The sequence below is a fragment of the Nuphar pumila genome, chromosome 13 (genome assembly GCF_984573655.1).
Source record: "Nuphar pumila chromosome 13, dmNupPumi1.hap1.1, whole genome shotgun sequence".
Taxonomy (NCBI): domain Eukaryota; kingdom Viridiplantae; phylum Streptophyta; class Magnoliopsida; order Nymphaeales; family Nymphaeaceae; genus Nuphar; species Nuphar pumila.
The window spans coordinates 70,946,168-70,968,710 of NC_143261.1; the positions used below are offsets into that span (position 1 = coordinate 70,946,168).

General features: G+C 41.0%; 1 protein-coding gene across 3 annotated transcripts in view; it reads left to right on the top strand.

Moving 5' to 3' along the window:
* The window catches only part of LOC149818654 (DNA-directed RNA polymerase 2B, chloroplastic/mitochondrial-like), an 85,474-nt gene extending 63,741 nt beyond the window's left edge, over positions 1-21,733 (top strand). For all 3 annotated transcript variants that reach the window (XM_089984287.1, XM_089984289.1, XM_089984288.1), the window contains 5 exons: positions 19,741-19,830; positions 19,995-20,042; positions 20,165-20,279; positions 20,352-20,455; positions 21,097-21,733. In XM_089984287.1, the coding sequence (XP_089840413.1) occupies positions 19,741-19,830; positions 19,995-20,042; positions 20,165-20,279; positions 20,352-20,455; positions 21,097-21,207 (468 nt within the window). In that variant the 3' untranslated portion in view covers positions 21,208-21,733. The remainder of the gene's footprint in view (positions 1-19,740; positions 19,831-19,994; positions 20,043-20,164; positions 20,280-20,351; positions 20,456-21,096) is intronic.
* Positions 21,734-22,543: the final 810 nt, after the last annotated feature.

Here is a 22,543-nt window from a genome sequence, read left to right on the forward strand (position 1 = left end):
AGCCGGGCCTTCCCTCTTCTGGAGTAGGTGCGCAGTACATCCCTGCATCGGGTCACCTTACCTGTGATCGGATCCTGCTGCTGGATCCAATCGTCCATCCCTTGTGGTGGGTCGGGTTCCTTGGCCGTGCCAGGGTCACGCGGTACAACCTGCTCTGCATCATTCTCCCTTGGTTGGGAAGAAGTCGACTTTGACGACTTGTTGTCCCCACAGTAAGCATATAAGATCAGACACATTGAAAATCAAAGAAATGTTTCAATCTTCAGGCAGTTCTAAGAGGTAGGCATTCGGACCCAATCGCCGGAGGACCTTGAATGAGCCATATTTCTTAGGACTCAGTTTACTATAAGTACCCACTGGGAAACGCTCAGGACGTAGGTAAACCCAAACTAACTGACCAACTTGAAACTGGATATCGAGACGACCTTGGTCAATGAAAGCTTTGTACGCTTCATAACTCTCAACGAGTTTGACTCGGACTTGCCTATGTATATCACACATGTATTCAACGACATCAAAGGCGTCTGGGGCTAGGTCGGGGAGACTGGACACTGGAGCTAGATCTACGACATGAGTGGGTGATCGACCATAAACCACTTGAAAAGGAGACTTGCCCGTGGACCTATTGATGAAACTGTTATATGCAAACTCGGCTTGAGGCAAGACTAGGTCCTAGGTTTTGACATTTTCCCCTACTAGACTCCGTAACAAGTTCCCTAAGGTGCGGTTCACAACTTCGGTTTGACCATCGGTTTGTGGGTGATACGCACTACTGAACTGAAGCTTGGTCTTCAATAAGGCCCATAACGATTTCCAAAAATGGCTCATAAAACGCGTGTCACGATCGGAGGTGATCGTGTGGGGCAAACCATGGAAGCGGACGACGTCCTTGAAGTAATAGGAAGCTACTAATGAGGCGTCAGTGGTTCGCTTACACGGGAAAAAAATAGCCATTTTGGAGAACCGGTCAACAATGACTAAAATTAAATCAAAACAACACGAGGTTTTGGGAAAATCCACAATAAAATCCATGGACACGTGCTCCCACGGTTGCTCAGGGATAGGTAACGGAGTATACAGACCACTATTCTGACGATGACCCTTAGACACTTGACACACATGACAACTTTGAACGAATTTGACATCTTTGCACATTTTGGGCCAAAAGTATCGTTCATCTAACAGAGCGAACGTCTTATCATGTCCAAAATGCCTAGCTAACCCCCCCTCCCCCTCCTCATGTAACTCAGAAATCAACTGAAGCCTAAGAGAGAAATCAGACACACATAACTTGTTCCCATGAAAGAGGTAACCATTATGAATACTGTTGAGAATAGGTGGTTTTAAGTTAAGTCTTTTTATATATTTGAGGCTATTTGAAATTTTGATTTTATAGTAGGCTTAAATGTAACTACTCTTTTCAGCCTCTCTCTATTTAACATAGAGAGAGGCCTTAATAACGGGTTAACAGGTTCTATTATTTGCCGCCGTCTCTCTCTCTCTCTCTCGTCTCTCTCTCTCCTTTTCTCTCTCTCTCCCTCTCTCTCTCTACCTAGGGTTCGGTGCACTTCATCTCTTCCGTAACATGGTATCAGAGCCTCGATCTCAGGAGCGTGATCTACACCAAGGAGCGTGATCTACACCAGGAGCGTGACCTACATCAAGAGCGTGATCTGCAACGATCTCGAACCAGGTGTGGATTAAATTTTTTTTAGATCTGATAACAGATCTGGGCCAGATCTGTCATCAGATCTAATGACCATCGTGGGAGTGTATATTCAAGTCTGGCAGCCGTAACCCCCTTCTCTTGATCAAGATCTGCTGATATTTTTTGGATTTGGCAGCTGATAACAATGTTTACCTTCCATGCTGTCGTGATTGTCATGATTGTCGTGATTGCAGTGATTCTTCATGCTGTCGTTAATTTCTTTACTGTCGTGATTGCAACTGCTGGCGTGACTTCAGCATCTATCGTGATTGCAGCATCTATCGTTATTGGTTTTTTTTTTTCATGCTGTCGTGATTAGTTAATCAGTTCATGCTGTCGTGATTAGTGGAAACAGCAAGTTGGTTTTATCTGCTGTGATGAAAATTATCAGTTTTTTTGTCGAGGGAGTCTGTGTGGAGGATAGATGTTGGTCGTCGGTTCTGGCTGATGCGTGATTGTCTCATATGTGTGTGCAGTTGTTCAATATTCATGTGTGTGGGCTGCTGTCCACTACTGTAGCAGAAATTGCAGGCTTGATTGCTTGATTCCCTGCTGTGCTGGGAAAATACTCTTCTTGTGGCCTGTTGTTCCTTATTGTCGGTGTTTTTTTTTTGTAACAGCTGCTGGGTTGTTGTGTGAGTGTAACACAGGTTATTGAAATTTGTCCCTGCTGAAACAGGAGTATATTTTTAGTATGGCTGAAACTTCAAAATGTGATTCCAAAATGGAACATATTGGGGAGTATAAGGCTTTTGCCAACCCCCTTCTCGTATGGCTCTTCCGTAAGGTTGAACGAAACTAGCTATGTCAGGTGGTCCAGAACTTTTATGATGTCGGTATCTGGATATCGTCGAAAACATATTTTGTTGGAAGGCGAACCCACTGAGAAATTGTGAAAATATGTTACTTGGGATGAAGATAATGACATAGTTATGTCATGGATCATGAATAGTGTCGAACCCCATATTGCAGATGGATTGATCTACTATAATACTGCCAAACTGATGTGGGACAATCTTCGTGATACATACTCACAAAAAACGAATGTGAGTCGTATCCTGCAAGTCGAACAGGAAATATATAATTTGCAACAGGGAGATCAGACCTTGGCCCAGTACTATGCCTCTGTCAAAGCTGCGTTTGAAAGACTGAATGCTCACAGGCCTCTTTGTTGCTCGAAGCAAAAGGATCATCAAGAACAAACCATGGTTGCTCATTTTCTTACAGGTCTTTCTTCAGATTTTTCAGTTGCAAAAGTTCAAATGCTGACTGGATCAAATGTTCCCACTCTTGCTGATGCTTACAATCGTCTGAGTAGACTTGCGATCTCTCTGCCACAATCTCAGCCTGTGACTCGGTCATCTGCTCTTGTTGTCCTATCTAGTTATGGGCGTGGAAATATTCAGAATATCAGAGGACGAGGACGTGGACGTGGTATGGCATGCAGAGGAAAGCTTCAATGTACATTCTGTGGAAAATCTGGACATTTAGAAGATCGTTGCTGGGATAAGCATGGTCGGCCAACCTCTTCTTCATCAAAGTCATATATTCCAAAAGCAAATGTTACTACTATCGAGGCAACAAATGTACAAGAGAATATCGCCGCAAATGAAAGTAGTATCACCCTTAGTCATGTGGAATATGATGAGCTGATAGCTCTTCGACCTTTGAGTTCCACCCCTCCTGTAGCTGGTGTTGCCTATTCAACCGGACATCATCTTCATCCGACTGATAGTAAGTGGGTTATTGACTCTGGTGCATCCAGACATTTGTGTGGAAATTCACGTGTTTTTTTCAGATCTAAAGGATATTAAGGCTCAGCTTGAAGTCTCATTAGCCGATGGGAGCTCCTCCCCGGTTGTTGGTCAGAGAAATATTTCTATATCCTCCTCATTACAGTTGAAAAATGCTCTTCATGCTTCAAACTTTCCTCAAAGTTTACTCTCTGTTAGTTGCCTTATAAAAGAACAAAATTGTAGAGTAATATTTGATCCAATGGGTTGTCATTTTCAGGATTTGCTGACGGGGAAGAAGATTGGTGGAGGCTATGAAGAAAATGAAATTTACTACCTACATCATCGTCTTGGTCATCCTTCATTGTCAAAGCTTCGATCGGTCTTTCCTCAGATTCCTTCCACCACATCATTTCAGTGTGAAGCATGTCAGTTGGGCAAGCATCATTGACGTTCGTTCCCTTCGAGTCAGAGTCAGTCTAGTAATAAAGTTTTTGAACTTCTTCATGCAGATGTATGGGGTTCTAGTAAGATTCCTACTAGGACTCAGTGTTATTGTTGATGATTTCTCTAAGTTATCATGGGTATTTTTAATAAAAGAACGATCTGAAGTTCCAAGTATTATCAAATCCCTAATTCTTGAAATAAAAACTCAGTTTGAATCTATTGTCAAGATTGTTCGCACTGATAATGCTCTCGAGTTTAAATCAAAAGGTCTGTTATAATTTTACCAAGATCATGGCATCCAACCCCAAACTTCCTGCGCCTATTCATCTCAACAAAATGGGGTGGCTGAGCGAAAACATCGGCACCTCCTTGATGTTGCCAGGACCATTATGATTCAATCCAATGTTTCTGCGTTATACTGGGGTGATGCGATTACCACTACTTGCTATCTGATCAACCGCATGCCTTCGTCTTCTGTGAGTGATCAAATTCCATTACATATCCTAAAACCCAATGCCTCACTTTTTTCTTTCTCACCAAAAATATTTGGATGTGTTTGTTTTGTACACAAACTTGGCCCTGACCGTGATAAATTAGCCGCTCAAGCTACAAAATGCATATTTATCGGTTATCCAAAAAATCAAAAGGGCTATCGATGTTATGATCCTATTTCTCGCCGAGAGTATGTCAGTGCGGATGTATCTTTCTGGAATCCTCTCCATATTACTCTAGTTCCGGTTCTCCGCTGCAGGTTGATCCAGCTGAGTCTTTTTTATTACCTATACCTCATTTTCCTTTGGAATCTGTGCCCTCATTACCGAACCAAACTTCATCCTCTTCTAGATTTAATAATCCTCCATTGGTATATGTGCGTAGAGCTCCACTTCCGCAAGAACCTTCATCTTCTTCTTCTCCTGAGGTAAGTTCTACTGACATTGTTGATCTTCAGGATGATGATAACAGACCTATTGCTCTATGAAAGGGGACAATACAATGTACCTTATATCCCATATCTCATTTTGTCTCTGATGCCAGAATTGGAAATCAGATGAAGTCTTTTATTTCAGCCTTATCTGCTGAAACTATTCCTCTGAACTATCAACAGACAGAGCTTGATAATCGCTGGAAGCTGGCTATGCAAGAAGAAATTGATGCTTTAGTATCTCAGCATACATGGGATCTAGTTGATTCCTCAACAGATGCTGACATAGTTGGATGTAAATGGGTATATACAATAAAGTAAAAATCTGATGGTTCTATTGAAAGGTACAAGGCCAGATTAGTAGCGAAAGGATATACTCAGACATATGGTATTGATTTCTTTGAAACTTTTTCTCCTGTTGCACGGATGGGTACCATTCGTCTTGTTCTCTCAGTAGCTGTTCAGCTTGGTTGGAGCTTGTGTCAGTTAGATGTGAAGAATGCATTTCTATATGGGGATCTATCCGAGACCGTTTACATGCACCAACCTCCTGGTTTCGGGGTTGAGGGGGAGTGTCAGAAGGTGTGTAGATTGAGAAAGGCGATTTATGGCTTGAAACAGAGTCCTCGAGCATGGTTTCAAAAATTGTTTGAAGTGATGTCATGCTTTGGCTTTAACAGGTCAGCAGCAGATCATACACTATTTATCAAGAAAACTAGCTCTGGAATAGTTGTTATGGTGGTATATGTGGATGACATCATTCTTACAGGAGATGATGTGAAAGCTATTGAAGCTACAAAGGCTCATCTCCAAAAACACTTTGTTACAAAAGACCTTGGTTCACTCAGGTATTTTCTGGGTATAGAAGTTGCCAGGAGCCGTGAAGGGATGGTTTTGTCTCAACAGAAGTATGTTCTTGACTTATTAAAGGAAACTGGAATGTTGGGAGCTAAACCAACAAATATTCCCATGGACCATAAAGTTCAGTTGTTTGAAGAAGGGTCAAAACCGGTTGATAGCAAAAGCTATCGCTCCCTAGTAGGGAAGCTACTGTATGTAACTGTGACTAGGTCGGATATTGCTTTAGCAGTAAGCAAAGTTAGTCATTTTATGGACAAACCAACTGAGGTACACTGGAATGCAGCTATTATGATTCTCAGATACCTAAAATCTTCTCCTGGAAAGGGGTTATTGTTCAGAAAAGGTGGAAATCTGGAGATAGTGGCCTATTCTGATGCTGACTATGCAGGATCTGTAGTGGATAGAAAATCTACCACAGGATTGTGTGTGTTTCTGGGAGACAACTTGATCTCTTGGAGAAGTAAGAAACAAAATGCTGTTTCTAGGTCAAGTGCAGAATCGGAATATCGGGCTATGGCCCAAACAGCTGCTGAATTGATATGGGTTCGTACTATTCTTAATGATCTTCAGGTGAAAGTTTCTTCTCCCATGACCATGATGTGTGATAATAAAGCGGCAACATATATAGCGAACAATCCTGTATTTCATGAGAGAACAAAGCACATTGAGGTTGATTGCCACTATGTAAGAGATATGGTTCAAGCTTGTCATATCACTACCAAATACCTTAAGTCTGAAGACCAAGTTGCAGATACGTTTACAAAACCTCTTGCTAGACCAAATTTCTCAAAATGTTGTGACAAGCTGAGCATGATTGATATCTATGCTCCAGTTTGAGGGGGAGTGTTGAGAATAGGTGGTTTTAAGTGAAGTCTTTTTATATATTAGAGGCTATTTGAAATTTTGATTTTATAGTAGGCTTAAATGTAACTGCTCTTTTCAGCCTCTCTCTATTTAACATAGAGAGAGGCCCTAATAACGGGTTAACAGGTTCTATTATTTGCAGCCGTCTCTCTCTCTCTCTCCTTTTCTCTCTCTCTCCTTCTCTCTCTCTACCTAGGGTTCGGTGCACTTCATCTCTTTCGTAACAAATACTAAAATGGTGGTCGATGGTGCGATCAGAGGATAGACACCCTTTCCAAGCTTGCTGGAAATCAGGGTCCGTCGGGTATAACTCCTTGCATTGATCAAACCCAATGACCTGCACTGACATAGTCATCAAAAGGTTGTTCTTTCTACTAAGAGCGTCAACCACCTTGTTCAGAGTACCAGATTGATGGCGAATCGTGAAGGTGTACTCTTGCAAGAAACTAACCCACTTGGCATGACGAGCACTCAACTTCTTTTGACTATTCAGATACTTCAATGCCTCATGATCCGTGTATAAGACAAACTCCTTATAAATGAGATAATGCCTCCAATAACGAAGGGCTTGTACAACAACATAAAACTCAACGTCATAAGTGGAATACTGACACCTGGCCTGAGTCAGCTTTTTACTAAAGAAAGCAACATGTTGGCGGTTCTGACTCAGGACGACACCAATTCCCACTTTAGAGGCATCACACTCCACCTCAAAGACTGCACTGAAATCAGGAAGGGCTAAGATAGGGGCACTAGTCATTTTTTCTTTGATGATCGTAAAGGCTTTTCCCGTGGCAGGCGTCTAGTGAAAACTAGTACCCTTTAGGCATTCCGTGATAGGGGCCACGAGGGTGCTGAAATTTCGTAGGTCAGTCTACGATCGCACGGACTTTTGCAGGATCTGCCTTAACTTCATTGGAAGACATAATAAAACCTAAGAATACGACATTGGACGTCATAAACTCACACTTTTTGGCATTGACGTACAACTTTTCGCTCCTTTAAATCTTTAGGACCTGATGCAGGTGACTCAAATGGTCAGACAAAGATGAGCTATAAATCAAGATATCATCAAAATACACAACGACAGACTTTCCTATACAGGGACGCAACACTTGGGCCATCATATTCATGAAAGTACTTGGGGCATTAGATAACCCAAATGACATGATTAACCACTCATACAATCCATCACGTGTCTTGAATGTCGTCTTCCACTCACCCCCTCCCGGATACGGATATGGTGATACCTGCTTTTTAAATCTATTTTAGAGAAAATGGAAGCATCAGACAACATATCAAACATATCGTCCAAACGGGGGATGGGAAAACGGTATTTGACAGTGATGCGATTGACCGCTCGACTATCGACACACATGCGCATGGACCCGTCTTTCTTAGGAGTGAGCAGGGCAGGCACTGCACAAGGGCTCACACTTTCATGAATAAACCCCTTCCAGAGCAACTCCTGAACCTGCCTCAACAACTCGGTATGCTCGGATGGGTTCATGCGATATGCGGGGAGATTGGGGAGACTCGACCCTGGCACAAAATCAATAGCATGTTGCACAATTCGCGTGGAAGGAAGGCCATCTGAGAGGTCTTCTGATATAATATCACGAAACTCATCAATAAGGGTTGCGATATTCGCGGGAACGGGCAAGGGCGTACTCATCGATGGCTTGGCTACAAAGGCATAACAATAACCATCTTCCCGACAATGGTCCAAGAAGGACCGGTAGGATAGGCCTACAAGTCGGGGAACTCGTTCAGGTTTATCCACCCTGGGAAACCCGGTCTCCTTGACGAGAAAGACTATCTTATGATCCTTAAATATGAACGAGTACGTGTTCCTACGGCCATCATGAATGGTCTTGCGGTTAAACTGCCAAGGACGTCCCAAAAGGATGTGGCATGCGTGCATAGGGGCTACATCACACCACACCTCATCGTGGTAGTGTTCCCCCATGGAAAACCGAACTAAACAACGCTGGGTGATGGGGACCTCGTTTCCCTTTTTGAACCAAGCCATCTTATAGGGCTGGGACAATTTCTCGGTGTTTAGGTTCAAGGTAGACACTACACTTTCGGATACCATATTCTCGCATGCTCTGGTATCAATGATAACGTCACACGCGTGACCCTCACAGTTGCACCGGGTTCTAAAAATATTATTCCTCAACCATTTGGATGGGGCCGACTCCCGAAGTGCGGTAAACACATGACGATGGACAACAAATTTTCGATGTTACCGTTGAACTCTACAACTTCACTCTCGTCATCCCCCTTAATAAACGACTCACCCTCACTCTCACTATCCGACACCGACTCGACAATACCCTCTACGAAGTGTGTATTCTTGCTCATGGTGGGGCACTTGGACGCAACGTGACCTAACTCCTGACACCTAAAGCAACGAATAGTAGACTCACTAGACATGGCTTTGGATCTAGTGTGGTAAGCGGGTTCAGATTGATCGAGTTTACTAGGGTCAACTCTAGGGGTGAACTTTGAGTCTTCTTTCTTAGGGGAGCTCGCTCCCTTGGTTGGGAAACTCGACTTGGGTTGACTAGACTGGTCACTATGGGTGGTCCTATATTCTTTTCGCCTCTTCAACTTTTCCTCCACATTCATGACATAACTGCTTGCTTGATCTATTGACTTGACTGTGATACAACTAAAGTCATAAAAAATGGCAGAACGGAACAACTAAAGTCATAAAAAATGGCAGAACGGAGACCAGAAATGTACCTCGTGACCTGTTGGCCGGCGGTCTCCTCGATCTGCACTTGTAGAGAAAGACGATAGAACTCAACAGTATACTTCGCCACAGTTTGTGTGCCCTGACGCAAGGTGAGGTACTCTTTGTAGGCTCGCTCGGCGTGATCTGATGACACACACTTATACTGCATCAACCTCTTCATCTCTTCCCACAACTCCGCGCGCTCTAGTCCTTGACGCTCCCTCGACCTCTGCAACTCAACCCACCATGTATATGCTAGTTCTCTCAACCGAGTGGAGGCTAGCGAGACGCGACAGGGCTCAGCTACATCGTGGTAGTTAAAGAAGAACTGGACGACATAAGACTAGTCGAAGAGCTGCTCCTCATCGAACCGACTTGCGAACTCTGGGAGCTCCAGCTTCACCCCTTACGTAGAGGGGCGCTCTGGTGCTCTCTGCTGACGGGCCTCCACCATGCCTGTGGGGTACTCGTTCCAGAAAGTATCATTGTCCCATACTGCTTCATCGTTGCGGTCCTGCTCACCTGGCGGCTGGTGCTGACGTACTCCGACGGGTGGTCGGCGCTCAGGTCGCGCCGGTCCCTGCTGAATCTGCCTCGGTCTGGCTTGCCCATGGGCGGGAGCCATCTGCGGCTGACGTTGGGGCACCGTGATGACAGGAGGTCCAAAGTAAGGTGAATGGGTATGTAGGGTCTCAGGTTCTAGGTGAGTAGGAATAGGATAATATGTGTTTGGGTTATGGGTCGGGCTAGGATAGTGGTGTTGGGTTAGATACGGTATTGGGTTTTGGATCGCGGTTGGGTTAATGGGTTGGTTCGAGTTCGGGTTCGGGTATAGGGTCTGGTTGGTATAATATTGAGTTGATTCGCCCGATTGGATGTGAATCAGGTCTATTCCTAAAAACTACTCGTCGGACCCAGATTTGGATAGGTTGGATCGATGATCGAGTTGTGGGGATAAAAGGCTTGGTTTGAACTCGATCCACGATCCATATGATTATGGGCCTGGTTTGACCCAGCTCAAATTCAAACTGGAGCTCCGTCCAGGTCCGATATGGGTTTGGGTCGGTATGGGATCCATTTTGTAGGTCAAAACTAACGGGTTGGGTCTGGTTCGGGGCGAACCGCGAACCAAACCCAACTGGGTAGGTTGGGTAAGTAGGTTCAGAACTCGGACCTGCTCCCGGGGACCCAAAGGATGGTCCACGAGACCCGGGCCCCATGTTCACGAACTCGGGTCTGGACCTTCTCGGGTCCAGACCTGTCCACACACCCCCGCTCCCGCTCGTGGGTTTGCCGCCTTACGGCTCCCACGCGCGGGCTCAAGGGGGAAGGTCATAGCCTTCCTGGGTCGGACAGAGGAACCTGGGTCCCTAGCAGTGCCCAGCGGGACGCTGGGACCCTGCAGGCCCGACCCACCTTGTGGCGCGAGCTCCCCAGTGCGAGGCCACAAGCCCGGGCCTGGGACAGGACCGAGCGTAACGCTGTGGTCCTGCAGCTCGGGCCCAGCCTGCGATGCAGTCGCAGGGGCTCGCTGCCACTATTGGGGTGCATTCGCACCTTGATGGTTCAGTGAGAGGGAACCCGAAACTGGGCTACCCACGGTCGCTGGTGATTCAAGATGGAGGAGAGGTATCGGATGGAGAGAACTGCCACAACCTTCATCCTTGTGCAGGGTTTCCTCAATGCCTTCTCGTCCCACCGTGTGTTGGAGCATCACCGAGGCTGGATCGATGGCGGCAATATCATCGGGGTTGTTCGCGCGCGTACCTAACTTGTTCAATAGCACCGCATGCGCATCTAATTTGGATTCAAGGCCACCCATTTGTGCTTCGATCCCGTCCATACGCTTCGACAGACCGGCGATGTCCTTACTTACGTGCGTCATACCCTCTTGAACTTTGGTCATCATGGCCATCAACTGCGCCATTGGATCTTCGCTGCCGATCGCCTCCCGTTCCTTTCCAGTCGCCGGATCGTTCCTCGCCTCTTGACCCATGTCACTGTTGAAGGAGGAAAACCCTGTGCTCTGATACCACTTTGATGCAGCCTTCACGTGTTCTTGATGATGGTTGTTGAAGGCACGACCCTCACGGTCGTGCGTTGGGCAGAATGGAATAAGAATGCCCACCAAGACGGTGAGGCATGATTTTTATTTCAATATCAATGTCAATGAACAAGGGAATGGATATAAATGAAAAAAAAAGAACAAACAGTGAACAGAAATAAGATGGAAAACGACTGGAAAAGAAAACAATGCTGAAAAGAAAGGCTGCTGTTATTCTTCAAAAAGTCCCCTTCATGCAACCCTAGACAGGGCTTTTAAAGACGTTCACTGGATTCGGGTCTCGGGTCTGGATCCAGACCCGAGACAGCTTCATTTTGGAACCAGATCGGTGGCGAGCCGGGCCTTCCCTCTTCTGGAGTAGGTGCGCAGTACATCCCTGCATCAGGTCACCTTATCTGTGATCGGTTCCTGCTGCTGGATCCGATCATCCATCCCTTGTGGTGGGTCGGGTTCCCTGGCCGTGCCAGCCTCAGCCCTGGAAACTTTTTGGTTTTGTTATATATTTCTTTTTGCATCTACCTTAGAATTGGTTGTATACATGAGTGAAGAGTAGACATGGACTAGGCTAGAGTAGGCATGTATAGGTGAAGAAGGCTAGATGAATTACCTTTATCACCTAGTATCCTTGGAACTAGCTAAGCACAGCAGGGGGTGAGTAGCTGCCAGAGTGGTCCCCCTTGACTAGGCACTGTATGGGTGGTTGCTTAGCTTCCATTGAAAATATAGCAACATAGATTGTAGAACACCGTTCAGTATAGGATTGTTCTTGACTAGATCTATATTGCTGTCATTTTCCTTACGGTGATCATGAAAAACTGATGGTGCAGACCTATAATAACGAACTTTGAGAATATTTTGAAGGTGTCATGATATTTTAAAGCCAGTATGATCTCTAAAAAGTAATAATATCAATATCGCTTATTTTAAAGGATGGTGTTTCTTTCTTGATATCTAAACAATAAGACCTATGTCACATAGGTGCGGGTGCAGATGAGGCGATTCGGCGCTTTAAAAAAACTTGGGTGCGGGGGTGCGGGGAGGATATATATATATATATTAACAGTTTTAAGTTAACACCACGTGTATTTGTGTGCATTGTTAAATTGTAATTCATAAGACAATGTATTATATATATATATATATTTTATATATATAAAAGAAGATACATATACATATATATATGTACATGTATCCATCTACATATATAAAATATATATTTCTTTAGTTGTAGGGGTATTTTAGTCATTTCTATATTTTACGCATATTCATGTTTTTTAATATGACTGTAATTCCTCTTTATTTTTTCTTATTTTTGTAATTTTTTTCATTTCTTATTTTTGTTCTTTTATGTAATATTTCTGTACACAGTCCGTGGCTGACTGTGTACACAGTTTAAAAGGTAGACGTTGGGCTAATTCCCAACGTTTCTAATAAGAGCCGTTGGGCTATCTCTTTAAGTGCTTATAAATAAGGTTATGTGAGCCCATTGAAGGAATGTATTACAATAAGGAGTTGTCTCCTTAAGCTTATAAACACTGTGCATTTATTGCACTTCTTTTGTGGTGTAAAGCTTATAAACACTCTGCATTTATTGCACTTCTTTTGTTGTGTAAAGCTTATAAACACTGTGCATTTATTTTGTGTCTTGAGTATTTGAAGTATCAAGTTATTTGAAAACTTGATTGTTTGCAAGTATTATTCACATGGTATCAGAGCAAGGTTGGAGAAAGAAAAATCGTGTGGATTCTCACTTTTTTGGGTGCCTCAAAAACCGTGCCTTCAATTTTTTTGTGATTGGAGTGGATTCTCTTGTTCATCCAATATTTTAGAAGACTCTTCTATCAAGAAAGGTCTAAAAATCCTTTATGGTATGTATTCTTTTTCATCATCTCTCCTCTCTAATGGGTGAAAAATACTCATTTTTCTCTTGGCTTCAAACTCAATGGGACCAACTATCATGTTTGGGCCGAAAACATGGAGGCTCATATTAAAGGGAAAGGGCTTTGAGGCTATGTCCAAGGCTCGATTCCTAAACCGGAGCCAAAGATAACCTTGTTGGAGAAAGGAGAAATAAAAATCCTTGAAGGCGAAGAAAGAACCAAGGCTCTTGAAGACTACACCAAAAAGCATGAAGAATGGGAGATGAGGAATTTTAAAATCCTCTCATGGATTTTCTCATCCGTAGAAACAAGAATTAACGCCAATATTATCAAGTTTAAGAAGGCTTCTCAAGCGTGGGAGTACCTTGAGAAATGTATATCTTTAGGGACTTATCCCATAAATATTACCTCCAAAAGAGGGCGCTAACTCTTCATCAAGGAGAGATAACTATAAAGGAGTATTTTGCCGAACTCTCTTCTATTTGGGATGAGCTTGCTATGCTCGAACTCAAGTGAAGTGGAGAAGCCATAGAGCTTCGTCATAAACAATTGGAAGAAAATAGATTTTTTAATTTTTTAAATGGGCTTAGGCCTGAATTCGAACAAATCCGGTCTTCTCTTTTATCCGCTTTTACTTTTCCCTCTTTCGAAGATGTAATTACTAAAGTAAGTGGGGAAGAGACTCGTATGAGAATAAGCAAGAACAACCCAAGTGTTCTAGCTACACCTTCCAATAATGAAGAAAATGAAGGAGTTAATGCCGTCAGACCGGGGAGCAACTTAAGGACCTACAAGCTTCCTCACTTCAAGAATCAAAACTCAAGTGGTCAAGGAGGGAAGAAAGATTATAGCAAACTTTTATGCCATTTTTGTAAGGAACCGGGGCATATCAAGCCTATTTTCCTAAAGTGGAAAAAGTTATTTGCCATGGCTACTACATCCCAACCTCAAAAGGAAGAGTGCTTGTCATCTTCAAATGGAGCTCTCTCATTGCAACAAATCGTGGATGCACTTAAACCTCTTCTAAAAGGGGTTATTTTCAGAGTCGTCATGTCAACCTCTTCTCCTCCCGGTAAGACCTCTTGGCTTTTAGATTCAGGTGCTTCTTTTCACATGACCCCAAGTTTTAGTTCTTTTTCCGAATACTCAAAAAATCTCACTCCATCTTTTGTTTCAACCGCGGATGGAACATCTCTTGAATTAAAAGGAATAGAAAATTTTGAAAAACAAGGGTTCTTTATTCCAAAAATTAGATTTATACCCAAATTAAACTTAAATTTGTTTTCTGTTTTTCAACTCTCGGATCATGGGTGTGATATAAAGTTTTCATCTAACAAATATTGGATATAGGATCGCCGGTCCGGGAGATTGATTGGGGAAGGCTCTAGGAAGGGCGATCTATACTATGTCGATTCCCTTCAAATTCCAAAGAACCTGTTTTGTAATGTTGTCCAACAAAAGGATATTAATGTGTGGCACAAGAGACTTGGACATCCAAATATTGCAAAAATTTCTCATTTACCTTTTGTTAAAAGTCTATGTAAAAGTGATTTCACTTGTAACGGCTGTATTTTTGGGAAAATGAAAAAATTGCCTTTTATCAAAGATCTATGTTTACAACAAGACCTTTTGAAATTATCCATTCAGATGTATGGGGACCAGCACTCGTCCTATCAAAAGGAGGCTTTGCATATTATGTCATTTTTGTTGACGACTACACGAGATATTGTTGGATTTATTTTCTTAAACACAAATATGAAGTTTTCTCGATTTTTAAAACCTATCATATGATGATTAAAAATCAATTTAGTGGGAATTTAAAAATTTTTAGAACTGACTCATGTGCAGAATACCTTTCAAGTGAATTAAAAAATTATCTTGAAAGTCATGGTATTCTTCACCAATGATCTTATCCGAAAACCCCTCAACAAAATGGATTAGTCGAAAGGAAGCATAAACATATAATAGAGACAACTCAAACATTACTTGTTTCTCAAAACATCCCAAAAGGTTTTTGGGCTGAAGCGACTTTAACATCTGTCTATCTGATAAATCGTATACCTTCTAAAAACTTGAACAATATCTCGCCTTTTGAAAAATTGTATACCAAAGAACCCGACTATAGTCGGTTGAGAATTTTCGGTTGTAAATGCTTCGTTCTTACTGACAAGCTTTCACCAAAAGCCATTGCCTGCACTTTTCTTGGATATTCTGAAACCCAAAAAGGGTTTCGTTGTTATGATATTAAGAATGACAAGCTATATGTTTCCAGAAATGTGAGTTTTCTGGAAAATGTTAATGGTTTTGAAAGGAGTGAACCCTTTGAAGAAAACATGAATTACTCTTTTTTATTTGAAATGTTAGCACATGATGATGATAGTGATGACGATTTCATTCATAATGATGTCAATGATAAAGAAGATGGCTCTTTCCATCCACCTATCTCCCAACATAGAAATGAAGGAGCATTGAGAGATCCTATAACATATACCCATAGAGATAAAAACAATTTTAGGAGTGCAATTGAAAAATTCAGTGAACCTAGTGGGTCTAATTCAACAAATAATGAAAACTTACAAAGAACTGAGAGAAGTAGAAAGATGTCTTCTAGGTTTATTTCATATGATTCGTTTACTCCTAAACATAGAGTCTGCTTTAGCACCATTCATTCCTATATAGAACCCAAAAATTTCGAAGAAGCCAAAAAGAATGATGAATGACTGAAAGCAATGGAATGTGAGCTTTCAGCTCTCAACAGGGCAAATATTTGAGAGTTTCATGATCTTCCTAAGAGTAAGAAAGCAATAGGGTGTAGATGGCTATTTAAGGTAAAAACTAAGAGCGATGGATCTCTTGAGGGATATAAGGCTCGATTAGTTGCAAAGGGATATAGTCAAGAATACGGGATTGACTATGAAGAAACTTTTGCCCCTGTGGCCCGAATGGTCACTGTCCGATGTCTCATTATCGTTGCCTCAATCAACAAATGGAACATCTATCAAATGGATGTTAAAAATGCCTTCCTAAATGGTGATCTTAATGAAGAGGTATATATGGATGCTCCACCAGGAATGAAGACTCCCAAAAGGAAAGTGCTTCGCCTTCGAAAAATACTTTATGGTTTAAAACAAGTTCCAAGGCTTGGTATGATAGATTTAACTCCGTAATGTTAGAAAATGGTTTTTCTTCCTGTTTCATTGACACTACCTTATTTGTTAGAAAAACCAATGCAGGGATTGTCATTCTGCTCTTATATGTGAATGATATGCTTATAACCGGAAGTGATTCTAAAGGGGTTAAAAGCATAAAATCAATTTTTAAGGATAGGTTTGAAATGTCTGATTTGGGATTTCTAACTTATTTTTTGGGTATTGAAGTAGCATACTCTCATAACGGGTATTTTTTATCTCAAACTAAGCTTGCCTCTGAGATTATTGACAAGTCAGGTATTACGGATGATAAGGTTTGTGAAACTCCTGCTATAGTAGGAGCTAAAATGAAGATTGATGATGGTATTCCTCTCTTCGATCCTACCCCCTACAGACAGCTTGTGGGATCTTTGATGTATCTAAGTATTACTAGACCAGATATCTCTCATGCAGTTCATACTGCAAGTCAGTTCCAACATGCACCAACATCAATTCACATCTATATCACATGGGTACGGGTGCGATACAGGTGCGGTGCGATTTTAAAATTTTTGGACACGGGGACTCGGCTATATATATATATATATATATATATATATATATATATATATATATATATATATATATATTAAAAAAAAGTGCAAAGACACATCACAATCACAGTCTGTGACTGTGCACAACACAGTCCATTGTGCACAGTGACACAACCTTTTTTATATATTTTTTTAAATAAAAAATATAAAAAAAATGTTTTTTTTAGTTTTTTCACCCTACAAATGGACATTTTTGGACTCGGTCAACGTTGACCGAGTCCAAAACAAGGACGGACTCGGCCTCGACTTGTTGACCGAGTCCGACTCAGCGTTGACCGAGTCTGGGCCGTGTCCGTGTCCGCACCCGAGTCGACATGCCTCGACACGCCTCGACACGGGTCCGTGTGACATAGGTTCACATGAGTGTCATCTTGCAGATTGTGAGATACATAAAGGGCACACTAAACAAGAGAGTATTATTATCCTCTTCTTCTGAATTAAAATTAATTGCGTATATTGACTCTTACTGGGGAGGTGACCCAAATAACAATCACTCTACCACTGGTTTTTATGTGTTTTTAGAAGACTCGCTGATTTCATTGAGATGTAAGAAGTAACAAAAAATGTCTCTATCCTCAACAGAAGCTGAATATTGTGCCATTACGACTACTACCATGAAAATTGTATGGATTCATCAACTATTAAAAGACATGGGGATCTCAATAGAAGGGCCCAACAAGCTATGCTGTGATAACAAGAGTGCAATATACAATTCAAAAAATCATACTTTTCATGAGCGGACTAAACACATTGAGATGGACTGTCACTATGTTCGGGAAGTGTATCTGAAAGGAGTTATAGATCTTCCATATGTAACTTCAGAATATCAGTTGGCAGATTTCTTCACCAAAGCTTTGTGTGCTCCGCGGTTCAATTTCCTCCTTTGCAAACTTTCGGTCATCTTGCCCTAAGTTTGAGGGGGGTGTTAAATTGTAATTCATAAGACAATGTATTATATATATATATATATTATATATATAAAAGAAGATACATATACATATATATGTACATGTATCCACCTACTTATATATATAAAATATATATTTCTTTAGTTGTAGAGGTATTTTTGTCATTTCTATATTTGACGCATATTCATGTTTTTTAATATGATTGAAATTCCTCCTTTTTATTTTTTCTTATTTTTGTAATTTTTTTCATTTCTTATTTTTGTTCTTTTATGTAATATTTTTGTACACATACAACAGTCAGCCACTGACTGTTGCACACAGTTTAAAAGGTAGACGGGCTAATTCCCAACGTCTCTAATAAGAGCCGTTGGGCCCAACGTCTCTTCAAGTGCTTATAAATAAGGGCTATGTGAGCCCATTGAAGGAATGTTTTACAGTAAGGAGTTGTCTCCTTAAGCTTATAAACACTGCATTTATTGCACTTCTTTTGTTGTGTAAAGCTTATAAACACTCTGCATTTATTGCACTTATTTTGTTGTGTAAAGCTTATAAACACTGTGCATTTATTTTGTGTTATTTGAAGTATCAAGTTATTTGAAAACTTGATTGTTTGCAAGGATTATTCACATGTATATATATATATATATGGACTTGATTAGGGTTAACTGAATCTACTTTTGGATAGAAATGGACCTCGGTGTGGTTGACTTCACCTAACACAAGGGAAGTTGCGGGTGCGACATGGGTGTGGTGCCCTGTTAGAAGAGTCAGCGTGACATAGAATAAGACCCTTTTTAACCATTTTTATATTTTTGTGGCTTTGTATTTTTTTAAATATATACTCCTATTATTTATATTTTTGTATATGCCACACTTTTTTTAAAATTTTCCAAAAGGACAAGTTTTAAATTTATCTCAAGATTTTTCCTCACTGAGATTTTCCATTTGATACTGGTACTGACCACAGCATGCTGCTTAGGTGATGAGAATGACAATTTTGGTCCATTGTTCTTGGGTAATGTGGCTAGTCATCAGTGGAGACATGTTCAGCATCATTAATGATTGCAGCAATATCATGCAAATGGATGTGAATATTCAGGATCCTATTCCTTGTTTAGTTTGACCATTGTATGACTACAGCATCCAATTGCAAAGTTCTGTACCATGCAGCATATATGCATTGTCTTGGGCATTGACCTCCAAGATATTTATTAGATTGTCAGCTGGGTCTCAAGATTTACCCAGACACCCTCTGGTAAACAATATTACAAGTTTAACAACTCCAGAAGTATTTATATATACCCCTTCAGCTATATGTCAACCTTTGACAACTAATATTCTAGCTTTCATGAGAGTATTCCACATAAAAACATGTGAAAACAAAAGTGTCAGGGTGTTTATGGGACTATCCTCTGTGGTTCAGGATTTCTGGCAGAGAGACCAACCAATTGTGCATTTCTAGGAGCCAATGTATAACATGAAATAGCTGGGTTCTTTTCGACCACATGCCAACTAAATCAGAATGATGTTTGACAGAAGCTTGGGAGTGAACAATAACCTTCAAAAGAGGCCCCAATATTTGTGGAAGTCAAACATAAGTACGCATGTGTGTGTGTGTGTTGAAGATTGTGGATTTCCTTTTCTTCCAAGCAAAAGGTTAGGATGTTTTATAATAGTTATTCTACAGTTAAGTGGTTGTAAAATCTCCATAACGTGTAGGTTATTCAACATATGATAATTTTTTCACTTAATGCACATACTATGGGAAAGAGAGTTATAAATTTTTCTATTGTTTGGTGTCTGAACAATAAAAACTATTTTTGTCATTCGTTGGTATTTCATATGCTGAGCCTTTAGTATCAATCAGGTGATTGCTTCGGAAAATGAGTCCGTGAGGTGGACCACTCCCCTTGGCCTTCCAGTCGTGCAACCTTACAAGAAGCAAGGCAGGTGTCTTGTAAGTGTTCTCTTCTCTCTTGCTCACTAGTTGGTGAGTGAAACTATGACTTCTATTTCATGAATAATGGTCCTGTTTAAGAATAAATCTTACTATTTCATTCTGTAATTTTTCAATCAAGTGTGTTTCTCCATTTGTAAATTGATGTTTAATTGGTACTGCAGATAAAAACTTCTTTACAGGTTTTGGCATTACAAAAAGAAACAGATAAGGTTACCTTTTTGTTCTAGTTTAACAACATATCTATTGAGTGACTGAATGGAATTTTACAAACATTATTCATATTACTTGTATCTCGGTTCTGTCATGTTCACTACATAAGCCTTCTTCTTAGGTCATGATTAAGAGGCAGAGGACTGCTTTTCCCCCTAATTTTGTTCATTCCCTTGATGGATCACACATGATGATGACAGCTATTGCCTGCAAAAAGATTGGACTGAATTTCGCGGGTGTGTCTTCTTCTCTCATCTCTTGAACGTGGTGTATTTTGTGTTGTCTTTTAATTTTGTGACTCGCTTCAGGAGTTCATGATTCATACTGGACACATGCATGCGATGTGGATGAAATGAACAGAATACTGAGGAAGAAATTTGTGGAACTCTATGAACAGCCGATTCTGGAAAATGTAAGCATTGAAACTTGTCTTAACCAATGCACATATTTGATAAATTTTTTAGAAAACACCTTTTTTGTGGAAAAAAAAGGGCCAAACTTCTGCAGGAAAATGTCCTTTATTTCTTTTATGAAGTGAGTTGTTTCCCATCATGTCAATGATCCTTATAGAGAAAGAAGCAAGAATACCAAAAGGCCAAAGTGGCTTCTATGAGTCCTTGACATCAGCCTACATTATTTTAGAAGTGCCAGAAAACCTCACTGGAAATAAACTGGGGCTAAAATAGCTGATGCTTTTTCTTCTCTTTCTTTAGAAGTTGAACTGTTTTTTCATCACTAATAAAGAATTAGGCATTTAAATTGGTCATCACCAGGTACTTGTACACATTCAACTGTCTGATATGTATTATGCAAGGTAACATGTGACTGCAAATTTTGTGCATATCTGATTATTTTATCAGATCATTTTCATAGCATTGAAAGAAGTGTCCTGATTCATTTGTATGATAACCTACATTATGTGGTCATTTGTCAATAACCAGATTTTTCCCAATCATCTTTTGAATCAAGGATATACATTCTTTTCAAATGGCAAATATTCATTTTATTAGGTTCTTGTCATTTGCTGCTACTGAAGTATCTGTGCTGGTGCAGTTGTTGGAAAGCTTCCAGAAATCATTTCCTAAGTTGAGTTTTCCTCCTCTTCCAGACCGTGGTGATTTTGATCTGAAGGAGGTTTTGAAGTCACCTTATTTTTTCAACTGATTTCTTTCTACAGCCAGCCAGCCTTTGTTACAGGACAAGGTTGGAGTGCTTACTCTGTATAATCAATCTCATTCTGTTTCTACCATTACTGTATAAGATGGCAGATTTCTATTCTTTTCTCACTCATGCCTCACCACTTGAAACATGAGCTTTTTGCATAGTCTCCACCACAGTCGTGCTGACAGATGCTTATCTCCCTGTAAATATTATGTGAAGACGGCTCTTCAAGAGAGGCATTCCTGACTGCATCTGAACACCTGCTTTCTCTGTTTGCCCAAAGAGATCTACAAGTGTTGTATTTCTATGTACTAATCTTGTATTCAATTTGATATTTGCCGCATGAACCTTTTGTGCTTGGTGTCTTGATCTTCCCTCCAAGTATCAGTTTTGGGTAGGAAAAACAATGTATGTTGAAGAGAAAACAGAATGCCCAAGTGGTTGCTGTTTGGAAATCCTAGAAACGCACAATAGAGGTGTAATTTTAGCTCTAGGTTGTTAAAACATGCATGTTTGTAATTGTTGATTTCTTTTAATGTAAATAGTGATCTATTTTTTATTTTTGGTACCAAGTAGCATGTTTCAATGCCCAATGTTAAATTCTGCAAAGCTGCTTTTTTTATATTTAGCAAAGGAAAACACCGGTTCAGGTGGTGGGGCTCAGTAGGGGTGTCAACGGGTCAGATTTGTTTCGGACCCAGGTGGAACCAGATTCAAACCTGTTTTGAGATGATGATACCAGGTCCGGACCCAGGTCTATTGGACCTGCCATAAGAGAAAATATACCCGGATTCTAGAAGGATTACATGAACTAAACCCGAACCATACCTGGTAAAATAATATGTTTTATCATTTTTACATTGAAAATTTGTGGATCTTAATTGAAACTTGGGTTGGCCCCGTGTTTGGTATGAAATTTCACAAACCACACCCGACTCTGGACCCTTCATGTCCAATCTGGATTCTAATCGGGCCTTCTTATTTATCACCAAACCAGTTTGGTACGGGTCGGGTCTGGGTGAAAACCTGACCCATTGACACCCCTACCCAGGAGAGAATGATGCCCTGCCATATGAGACACTGGATTGGTTAAAACCCCTCAGCCACCCTCTTCATCCACCAAGGAGCTTGCTGCTTCAATCTTACAGGAAGGCCCGAGAACTGAATTCTCTACGCACTTCAGCTTGAATGCCTTTTGCCGACCCAACTAGTCAAGTGGATAGGGCCCCCGTGGGCTTTTCTATGACTAGATGCAAATAGCAAAAGCAGGTGCAATTTTCTGTGTGAAAAATGCATATTGCAGTTGGATGCATTTGCCAGTGTGGTAGTGCACATTGGA